This window comes from Saccopteryx leptura, chromosome 1, assembly GCF_036850995.1.
Source record: "Saccopteryx leptura isolate mSacLep1 chromosome 1, mSacLep1_pri_phased_curated, whole genome shotgun sequence".
In the NCBI taxonomy this organism is placed as follows: domain Eukaryota; kingdom Metazoa; phylum Chordata; class Mammalia; order Chiroptera; family Emballonuridae; genus Saccopteryx; species Saccopteryx leptura.
The window spans coordinates 39,777,120-39,789,180 of record NC_089503.1 but is presented as its reverse complement, the minus strand read 5'-3'; the positions used below and the strand labels follow the sequence as shown (position 1 = coordinate 39,789,180).

The 12,061-nt window shown below is 35.4% G+C and overlaps 1 protein-coding gene across 3 annotated transcripts in view; it reads left to right on the top strand.

The window, feature by feature from the left end:
* PRMT3 (protein arginine methyltransferase 3) overlaps nt 1–12,061 on the top strand; it is an 88,349-nt gene that overhangs the window by 60,963 nt on the left and 15,325 nt on the right. For all 3 annotated transcript variants that reach the window (XM_066364535.1, XM_066364520.1, XM_066364528.1), the window contains 2 exons: nt 8,118–8,168; nt 8,365–8,452. In XM_066364535.1, the coding sequence (XP_066220632.1) occupies nt 8,118–8,168; nt 8,365–8,452 (139 nt within the window). The remainder of the gene's footprint in view (nt 1–8,117; nt 8,169–8,364; nt 8,453–12,061) is intronic.

Sequence of the window (12,061 nt, the reverse complement as noted above, 5' to 3'; positions counted from 1 at the left end):
ATTAGTCCTCGTGGAATTGGAAAAATAAATTTTGTTATATATACCAGAGGGCTCATAACTTAATATTTACCAAAATCAGTCAATTTTTTAGAAGACATATGAGTAAGAAAAGGATCAATTTTGAAAGAGAAGGGAGTTTTCTGAAAATGGTTAAAATCAAAGAGGAAAGTTTTAATAGTGATAATATACCACTGTGATTAAACGCTTTAGATCTAATGGGCCAGGTTTGCCAGCATGACTTTAGAAGATGTGTTTGATTTCTCCAAACTTCAAATTTTTTTATATGAGAAGAGAAGATAATGATACCAGTACCTACCTCCTGGGTATTATTTTGAGTACTAAATGAAATAATATGTAAAAGCTTTTATTGTTATGTCTGGCACATAGAAAATGCTCATAAAATGATCCAGTTTATATTGCCATTCACTTTCCTGTCTTGCCTTAAAGAAAGGGCTGTTTGTTTAAGTTTACTTTTAACTTATCTATTTGATTATGGGGATTTGGGATTTTGTCGTTTCATACATTGATTTACTTATTCGATCATTATTGAACTGAGCGGTTTTTTTATTGGCCGAGGTATGCAATGAAAACTCTTTGACCAATTTGTATACCTGTGTATCTAATGTAGTAGAGAATGAGACCATCTTTCAAAATGCTGCATATATGCAAATCAGCTGTTTATCAAAGCAAAATCACTTGCTCTCCCTACAGTTTTGCAGAGTCACGTTTTTAATTTCTACATCACTAACACAGCAACATAACTAATACAGAATGCCCCCCCCCCCCGGTCCCCTTTAACAACTGGTATGTCCTGGCTGTCTCCAAAGGCTGCATTCTTTTATCATCCTCATTCTTTCATTCAGCATCCAACCACATGGACAAGGGGTGGACCAGACTGAGAAGTATAGGGGCACCATTGTTGTTTTCCTACCCGTGTGAAGCTATCAGAATGGCTGCTCAAGTAGTGTTTTAGCTGCTCTCTTTGATTTGGTAAATACCTATAGGGCAAATGTAGTCCAAATGACAGTCTCATTGGACTGAGTTTTGGCTTGGTAATGCTTTAATTTATCTCTCTGATACCTTCAAACTGGTAGTAATTTAAATTTTTTCAACTCTTATAGTTGCTGCCAGCAAAAGAATCACTATATTTTATGTAGTCCACCACTACAGGAGCCGGATTCCTCACTGCACTGTTTTTTACTCCTGAAGGCCCCCTGCCTATAACACTCTTCCCCATTCTCTAAACTATCTCCTTCTTACTTGATGCCTCAACTTAAATGTTACTTTCTCTGGGCAGCCTTCCCTGATCCTACAGAATAGATCCTAATACATCCATTAAATGTTCCTCCCTGTAATAGCACTCACCATACTCATGATGCTTTCTTTTGTTCAGTTGGAGATCCTTATAGGCCCTTAAAATCAGTCTCACCATGTCTGCATTCACCTCCATATCCTCACTGCCTAAGCAAAATGCCTGGGCATCCTACCTAAGCAGTGAAAACATCTGTTCAGTTAACGTATATAATAGCAGAAATTAATCTGTGCTCTTAGAAATCAGGATAGAAGTGAGGTAAGTGTTGTTGAGGATGTGGAGAAAAGGGAACCCTTGTGCAGTGTTTATAGAATTGCATACTGGTGCAGCCACTGTGGGAAAGAGTATGGAAGTTCCTCAAAACAGGGAAGATAGAGCTATCATATGACCCAGCAACCCCACTCTGGGTATATATCAAAAGAAAACTTAAAAAAAGGTCTGGAAGAGATATTTGTACTCCCATGTTCATTGTAACATTATAGCCAAGGTCCAGAGACAACCTAAGTGTCCATCAATGGACGAGTGGATAAAGATGTGGCTTATATATGCAATGGAGTATTACTCAGCCATAAAAAGAAAAAAATCCTGTAATTTGTGACAACAAGGGTGGACCATGAAGGCATTTTGCTGAATGTAACGCGGCAAAGAAAAATTCTGTATGATACCATTTATATGTGGAATTTGAAAAAACCAGCTCTCAGAAACTGAGTGTAGAATGGTGTTTACCAGGGGCCAGGGGAAATGGGGAGACCCTGATCAAAGGGTACAAACTTCAAGTTGTAAATATTGAAGAAGATCTGGGGATTTAGTGTATATCATGGTGATTATAGTTAATAATATATTATGTACTTGAAAGTTGCTAATTTCTCACTATAAAAAAAACTGATAATTATGTGATTCTGATGGTGAAGTCAGTTAACACTGGTGATAATTGTTTTGCAATATGTAAGTGTATCACATCAACACATTGCATACCTTAAATTTATCTGTTCTATGTCAATTATATCTCAATAAAGCTGGGAAAAAAGAAATCGGGATAGTCAATACCATGTAGGGGTAAAAGTGTCTAGGGTTAGCTAAATGCATGAGGGGGATTATTAGGCCACTGGATGTTCTATTGCTTGATCTTAGTGTTGGGTTTAAGCTGTATTCTGAATTCATCATGATAGACACTTATGTGTAAAATTTCTGAACATACAATCTAAAAGGTTTTTTAAAGTGAAAATATTGGTAAATTTCAATGAATATTGGATATATAAAACAATATCTTGTGTTTATAGCTAGGAAGAAATGTAGAGCAGTTAGGGCATGTAAGGTATCAATTTATAAAATGTCAGGATTAAAGTACTTATGTTTTAGGCTCTGAATAGGTGATTCCTTCTGCTCCCTAAAATCATTATAATAAGCAATTCTGAAATTACAAGGGAGCAAGCCAAGTAAATTTTAAAAGAATTTTATTTATAATCTGGGAATATTAGACCTATTGTCTGTTTTCCATATTGCTAGGTCTGTTTCTAAACTAGTCAATTTGGCAGTATCCCTTGAGATGTATATGGCATTTAGTGTGTATTGTTCCCTAGAGGAATTATGAAAGGAAGAAAAGATGCAGATTTCCTCTTGGGATAAAGTAGAAAATTAATTGAAGAAGGAAGAGTCCATAATTTAAGGTATAGTTAATACTGGGAGAAAATCATAACACATAATTGTCATATTTGCTGATTGTCTTAGTTTTGATACCAGTTATCACTAGCAGAGTTCATGCTTTTTAACAGCAGCAGTGGCTTGTATGGCTTTTGTTTGTATTTTCATCTGGTTGGTTTATATACAGTGATGTAAGCTATAATAATCATTTTTATGCATTATCTTCTTACTCTTTCTTCGCTTGTTTTACACTCAGCAGTTGGCTTTTGAATTCCATATTAAGATTTTAAAAGAAATACTCCAACAAAAAATGAATTGTATTTTTGTTGTAGTGATTTTGCTGCATGGATTACAAGCACTCTGTCTCCATGCTTGGATAAACTCCATCAAAAGCACATTATCCTCCTACTTCTGTGGACAGCTGCCTAATTGTATCTGCTGTAACCACACGCTGTTGGAACATGATACCAATGAAGAACAGAAATGATAAATTACTCCCTGCAGGTGATAGTGATAATGATAATTTTTAATTTCCTTCTTCCCCATAAGGTCTAGTCTGATCCTATTTCATTGGCTGCCATCCTGTTACATGCACACATGATATACCCTCTTTAAAGAAATACTCATCACACCAAAATACATGAGAAAGTACTTTCATTTTTATTTCAAGTCATCGTTCTTCAAATGAACATGTGTAAAGTGAGCTGCATCGACCTTGATGTGTATGGGATAAACAAAATTGTGGCTTAAAACAGACTTTTAAATGATTCAGTTTATAAACACAGTGACTTGTTTTCTCTCTTTTTGTGAAATCCACAAAGACATGAGCAGCTCATTCTGCAACTGTATTCTAATGCTTAGGAATATTTAAAATTCACAACAAAGTTACATGCCTGTATTATTTTCCTGTGTACTGCAAAGTCATTGTGGAGGATTCTCACCAAATTAAAAGCATAATCAAACTATTCCAGAAATTTATTGTACGCATGCGTTTTTCTTTCATTCTGTTTTCTTTTACCCTCATCGTTGTTCTTAATTACCACTCATTCTCTTTCTCTCAGTGTAAGAGACTTTTAAGTAAAATGTTTTTGATTGTGATATAATTCAGTGAAATTTTATTTATTTGTGAATTTGCCTTTGCAGATTAACTTTGCTTCTACAGATATTTGATTTTAATGCTTACTTTTTCCCTCAGCAGTTCTCTTTGCCCCTGACAAGATATATATGTGGAACAAAGGACGAATTTATTCTGTGGTCAGGTCTTCTAGCATATCTGATCTTTTCCAAGCACACGTCAAGCTGTGCTGTGGTTATTTATTACCATTGTCTATTAGTCTTCACTTTCAATTTCCTATGCTTGTTCTTTTTCTTATATTTGAATGACTTCCACAGAGAAAGGGTAAAGTCATTGAAATTAACATTTTAAAGATCTAGAGATACCCTGTTAAAGTGATGGCATGATGGTAGCAAGGTAGTGAAACTGTCATTGGAAAGAGGTGGCATATTCTACAGCCAAGTAGTTTTGTACCCAAATCAGCTCACATATTCGGTTATAATGGCTTTGCAGAAATAAAAACACTAGTCATAGTTCAATTGGTTTATGTGACAATTGTGTTTTGTTTTTTTTTTGTTTTTCTAATCTCTGTTTTATTTAGGATCACTTACACAGCAAAAGAAACAAAAAGTGCCCCTTTTCTTGGAGTGGTATTCTAGGCCTTGCTTGTGTTTGAGGGTATTACCCAACCAGAAGTTCCCATTGGTTTTTCAGAGTATGAATCTTCAATTATATTGAGTATGAATTTCTCAATTATAGTAATGCTAGCTGACGCATCAATTATCAGCACGTAATATCTAAGTCCCAGTGAATTTCTTCCTGACCTCTTCCTCATGCTTCTGCTTTATATGTGCTGTGAATTGATCTTAATGTTACCCTCAACCAAACATGTTTAGGAAGGTAAATCTGCATGAGGAGCTGAAGATACATCCTTCATTTTTATTTTTCTTTCCTATTTTATGTATTTGCCTTGAGGCTTGAAAACTGCTTTTTGGTTGCCCCAAACTATGCAGGATTTTTCACTGTGTTTTTGAAGGTATGGGGAAGGGAGGATTAGTTTCTTCTCTGATTTTTTAAATTAAATTTTATAGATAATTGGTTGGGGGTTGGAAATCAATTGTAAAATATCTTTATATTCTCAGATCTTTAACTTTTTAATTTTGTTGTGAATTCATGTTGTAAACTTGCATATCAGCCTCTTTTCTTCAGTAAGACCCATAAGTTCTATAATAGGTCTACCATATTAATATTGCCATTCTGGTTTTTTTAATCAGAATTCAATACATGATGTTTTACCTGGTGTATGTTACACATTTCCAGTCACATCTTCTGATAATATTATAAGAGCTTCTTCTAAACCTGAATTTGTTGTTTCCACAAAAAGTTTTGTTTGCCTACTAGAATTTTTTTTTGTAACATAGAATATAAGGAGTATATAAAACATGTGTACCTTAAAGAATTAATTATTAAGTAAGCTCCTTCCCATGAAGCCCACTTACTAGAATCTTTAAAAGTCTTCTTAATGTTTTATATAGTTTGGCAATTACTTATTACTGTGACTATTCCATTTACATCTGTACTCCTTTCTACTTTTTTTCCAGTTTGTGTTTGCTAATCTCTATTGGAAAATGTTTCTTTTTTTAAAAAAATGTTTTGCTGGATATAGAATTTTAAAGGTTTTTTACCCTGTTCCAATAGTTTTTTATTTTCCATCATGACCTTCAGTTACATGTGTGTTAGATTTCTAGTCCCTGTGGCTGGCTCTCTGCATTTTATTTCAATCTTTTCCCTTTGGTTTTTCAAGTTAGATCATTTCTATTGATCTATCTTCAAATTCATTGATTTTTTTTTCTGTCATCTCCATTCTGCTTTTCAGCCCCAGATAGTTTATAGTGTCTATTTTTCTACTGAAAATTCCAGTTATCTGATTAATTTCCATGTGTTTTCTATTACCTCACACCAGCATAGTTACAGCTTCCGCTTTAAAATCTTTGTCTTGACAGTTACAGCATCTGGGCATCTCAGAGTTAGCATCTCTTGATTGTCTTTTCTCTTTGAGAATTGGTTACATTTTCCTGATTTTTTGTATGATGAGTAATTTTGGATTGTGTCCTAGATGTTGTACATGTTATGTTGTGTGGATAAGATGTTCCCATTTGGTGTTAGCAGTCAGTCAATGCAATTAAAAGTCAAAACATCAGTCTGTCAACAGTGTCTGGGCAGACATGGTTCAAATCTGAGTTTCATTCTCTAAGCATTTGTTACACTAGTTGAGATGGATCTCTCCTGCACATATACACATAAGGAATTACTCTGAGACTTTTGTAGGTTTTGCAAATCTTAGTTTAGTTCTCTAAGTCTTTACTTGTTGATTTGGGTTTTTCCTGCACAAATTTTTTTAGGGGTTAATCCTGGCACTTGTGCCAGTGAGTTAGGTTTTAGTTCAATTCTCTCAGCCTTTGGTATGTTGGTTTGGATCTCACCTGGGTGCTCAGGGGTTAGGCTGAGGCTTGTTTGGCTTTATACATAGAATTAGGAGGGCCTCTCTGCTGTAGATATTTCTCCCGCGTATTCTACGCTCTCCATTTTTTTCAGAGCTGAAAATTATTGTTCCATTGAAGTTTAGTTATTCAGTTATTTCATAAAGTGCACTATTTAATGAAGCTAGATATATTTAAGAAACTGAAGACTAAAAAAGTTAATTTAACTAAACTTTATTGATAACCTGCTGGATAACAGACTCGTACTGGGTAAAGGGCGTAAAATATAAATTACTCATGGCTTTGCTTACAAATAAATTACAGTCTGTTAGGGCTCTAAGGATATGGTGGTGAACAAGATAGACATACAGGAATAAATGAAGAAAATAGTTAAATTAGTGGAGAGGTATTAGGAAATAACTGAAGCTGAAAAAGTAGTATTTTAGCAATGCTCTCATTAGCTACATGGTTTTCTGTAATAATCTCTAGCTGAGTACTATGTTGCTGTATAATTCTATTTGACAGAATTATAAATAGTATTTCGATTTTCTCTTGGTATCTAAAGTATAATGAACCTGAAGGTTAAATATTGAATTTGGTTTGAATTTAATCTATATTAACCCTGCAGATCAATAACACTTCATATTTTCAACAAAACCAGCAGTGTTCTGTTTTTAACACTTTATAAGCTTTATTTAATGCCAATTTTAAATATCGGTTAAGTCAAGCTAGGCCCACAGTGAAAGAAAAAGGAATGGTATCATTTAAAGTTTAAACAAAAAGAAAGGAAAATTATGCATTCATCTAAGTATGTTTAGTTCTTTTAGAGACTTTTGTGCTATCATAGTAACCCTTAGAGTTACTTTAGAGTTTCTCTTTTCGATATTTATTTAAAAATAAGTTTTATTTGTATACTATTACTCGTTTCTATTTTATTTTTTAAAAAAGTAACATTTAAGTATTCCATTGATTTCATAGCAATATCCATAGTGAGTAGATTGCTTTAAAACTGGATGCACAACATCAAAAGAAATTCAGTTAGCTGTCTTTGTATAAAAGAATATTTATTATTTATTTTATTTATTATTAATTTATTGCTATGTAACAAACCACTGAAGAAACACTGTGTTTGAAGTCACAGTCATTTAGATTTATTTGTTTATGATTCTTCAGTCTGGACTGGACTCTACTCATTTTTCTGCTAGTCTCTCCTGGGGTCTTTTATGCAGCTGCAGTTGTCTGGAGGCCTGACTGGAGCTGGAGGGTCCAAGATAGCTTACCTCCATGGCAGCATCTCTGGGGGAGCCTGCATGGGCTGGGCGCAGCTGAGCCTCTTTCTCTTCATAGAGTCTCTCACCTCTCAGAGTCTGCCATGATCACTTCCCTGATAGGACATTGATTATTTGATTAGCCTTGTTGCCCTTATTATTATGTTGTTTCTGTGGGGAAAAGCCAAATTATATTACTTTATTTTTACTGATAACATTTTTTCCTGGAAAAATGATGACCTGCTTTAAGTTTAAGAGGTACCTGGTCTTTGCAATGGTTTTTTACTTGCCATGTTTTAAAAGACTAAATAATAAATTATTGTCATGTAATTAACTTATTTTTCTTTTATTTTTTTAATAAGGCAATTGCTGGCTACTTTGATATATATTTTGAGAAGAATTGCCATCACAGGGTAAGTATTATGAGTTGTCTCGTAAGAATTAATTATGTGAAATACATTGCATTTTATTTTTGTGCCCCAAGGTGTTTGATCATAAGCATTTTGCTGCTGTAAGCAATTGGAGCTTGTATTTGATGTAGTAGATTAATGTACCATGTTATTAAATATCTTGTACTTCATCAGATACTTTTGAACTCTACCAATGCAGGTCGTGTTCTCTACGGGCCCCCAGAGTACAAAAACACACTGGAAGCAAACAATATTTCTATTGGAAAAGCCATTTTCAGTTAAAGGAGGTGAGAAAGAAAAGGGGAGGAAATGTCTTATTTGTTTTGAAATATACAGTATTCATTCATTCTACAACGACTTTTTATGTGCCCATTGCATTTGAAGCAGTATAACAGATGCTAAAATAAGATTTTCTTAGAGCTTACCATCTACATACATTTTAGATGGCATGTCAGTTTATTTAAGAAGTAATTTTTAAATTTTTATTGAATTTATTGGGGTAACATTGGTTAATAAAGTTATACAGGTTTCAGATGTACAATTCTATAATATGTCATCTGTATACTGCATTGTGTGTTCACCACCCAAAGTCAGGTCTCCTTCTGTCACCATTTCTCCTCCCTCTATCCACTTCTACCTCCCTCACCTCCCTTTCCTCTGGCAATCATCATACCATTGTCTGTGTCTGATTTCTTCTTTTCTTCTTCTTCTTTTCCTTTTTTAATTAAGTGAGATGGGGAGGCAGGCAAGGAAACAGACTCCCGCATGCACCCCAACTGGGATCCACCTGGCAAACCCCCTAGGGGTTGATGCTCTGCCCATCTGGGGCTGCTGCTCCATTCCTCAGTAACCAAGTTATTTCAGCACCTGAGGCAAGGCCCTGGAGCCATCCTCAGCACCCAGGATCAACTTACTCAAACCATTTGAGCCATGGCTGCAGGAGGGGAAGAGAGAGAGGAAAGAAGAGGCAGAGGGAGGGGTGGAGTAGCAGATGGGCACTTCTCCTGTGTGCCCCGACCAGGAATCAAACCTGAGACTTCCACATGGCAGGCCGATGGTCTACAACTGAGCCAATTGGCTAGGACTTCTTTTCTTTTTTTCTTTTTCTTAATCCCTTCATCTTTTCCACCTCACCCCCAGCCTCAACATTCTTCCCCTCTGAGAGCTGTCAGTCTGTTCTCTGTATCTTTGAGTCTGTTTTTGTTTTGTTTCTTTTGTTCATTAAATTCCACATGTAAGTGAAATTATATGGTATTCGTCTTTCTCTGACTGACTTATTTCACTTAGCATAATACTCTATGTTCATCCATGCTGTCACAAAAGGTAAGATTTCCTTTGAAGAAATAATTTAAAGAAAAATTTTATTTAAATCTAATTTCTTCCAGTGAAAGTGTATGTTATATATTATGTAACTCTTATTTTGAGCAACAGAATAATTCAGAAAATTTTTCTTTAAGCAATAACTGGTATTTACTAAGTGCAAATATAACCAGAAGAAAGTATTTTCATTTCCCAAGTGACTATAGGGTAATATCACCAATAATGGTAAAGTAAAAATTGAAGAGAGTGTTGTTCAGTAATTATCGTAATCAAAATATATTTGTCTAGAATGCATTCTACTGTCTCCATCTCTTCAAATCCTAGTGTTCAATGACCAGTCACTTATGTGTTCCTTTATTTTATATCTCACTGATTGTTCACTTATGTGAGCATCCGTAGTTCTTATAAAGTACACACTTAGCTCCAAACGTTAGAATTTGATTATGAAACCTCTACTTTTTTAAATTTAAGCTGCTTATTACCTCTGAGTTTTCTTGTCCCACCTTTACTGCAAGCCTCCTGACTGTAGAAAAAGTGAGTGTACAATAAACTTCAATGAAAAGTTACTCAACATCACTAGTAACTCAGGGGAAGGATAATTAATCTATAAGACACTTCCTTATTCCTCACTATGGGGAAAAGAATACATACAGTTGAACAGTGTCAACTGTTGGTGATAATGTAGACAAATGTAACTTTTATACTCTTCTGCTGGTGGTCTTAATTGGTACAAAAACTTTAAAGAACAGTTCGATGCCAGGTTAAGTATAGATGTACTATCCCTACACCACAGTTTTTCCCTTTTTGTGTACAAGAACTTGCACAACAGTATGGTTTGTAGAAGTGAAAATTTAGATACAACTGTAATGTCCATCAACAGAAGATAGATATACAATAAAATATAGCAGATAAAATAAATTATATATGTGTCTATCAAAGGCAACATTGAGCAAAAGAAGTTGCAGAATGAGTCCTTCAATATAACATTTATTCGAATTTTTAAAGTATACATAGACACACACACAGTAAAATTAAGAAGCAACACTTAAGAGTGATACCACTGAGTTCAGGGTAGTGGTTACCTTTGGGGAAGGATAGAAATAAAATCAGAAAAAGCTATGAAGGGGGTTCAATGCCATATATTTGAATTATTTTTTTTTAATTGAAGGATTGGTGGGAGAATGTTAGTATTTGACAAATTTTGAGTAGTGGATCCTAGGCAGTTATTATATTATTCCCTATTTGTTTAAAGTATTTTATAAAAATCTATAGTTTTGATCTCTTGTCAATGAATAAGCTGAATTTAGTAGATGCAGATAAACACTATTAGAGCAAAGCAGCACCTTGTTATTTTTCACTTTGAGTTTGCAGTGCTATGGAAATAAAACTTTGATGGCGTTCTTTTCCTTTATTCCAGAAAGGTTGAGCACAGCAAAACTGAAATAGACAAACACAGATGAGATACTTTCACATTCTCATTTTTGGTTTGTTTGTTTTTGTATAGTTCTGTGTTTTGGGGTTTTTTTAGGTCAAAAGTTTTTATTTTTGGCCCTGGCCGGTTGGCTCAGCGGTAGAGCGTCGGCCTAGCGTGCGGAGGACCCGGGTTCGATTCCCGGCCAGGGCACACAGGAGAAGCGCCCATTTGCTTCTCCACCCCTCCGCCGCGCTTTCCTCTCTGTCCCCCTCCCGCAGCCAAGGCTCCATTGGAGCAAAGATGGTCCGGGCGCTGGGGATGGCTCTGTGGCCTCTGCCTCAGGCACTAGAGTGGCTCTGGTCGCAACATGGCGATGCCCAGGATGGGCAGATTATCGCCCCCTGGTGGGCAGAGCGTAGCCCCTGGTGGGCGTGCCGGGTGGATCCCGGTCGGGCGCATGCGGGAGTCTGTCTGACTGTCTCTCCCCGTTTCCAGCTTCAGAAAAATGAAAAAAAAAAGTTTTTATTTTTGATTAAATTTATTGGGGTGACAATGGTTAGCATAATTATACAGGTTTCGGGTGCCCAGTATTACAACACATCTCTGTATACCGTATTGTGTGTTCACCCCCCTCCCGTCAAGTCTTCATCCATTACTATTTCTCCCCCCATACCATCCTTGGATTGATGTTTGGGAAAGTGAAAATGTTTTTTTCTTTACCGTAACCATTTTCTGGTTCTAATACTAGAATTTTAAAGGCATTACTAATTTATTTATTTTTTAATCTTGAGAGAATAAAAAGAAAAAGAAAATAATCTTGAGGAATTCCTCATTTGAAAATTCTCCTACCTAATTACAATAAAATATTATTTTATGCCTAGTAAAAAAATTTGAAATCCTAACTATTCTTTCCCTAGTAATTCTTAGAGTAATTGATTCGACTTTTTCAGACTACTACGAGGGAGGTGTGTGACTAATGTTGCCCTCTGACACTATCTACATTCCATGTTTTCTTCACTGCTAGCGTGTAGGTACTTGTATTTAAATAGTAAGGCCAATACTTCACAAAGTAGAAGAATACCCTAAAATAGCACATCTGAAGAAAGATTTGAAAGGGAAATTTCAAAGTATGGAAAATGTGATTATTCTCAGCTATGGAAGT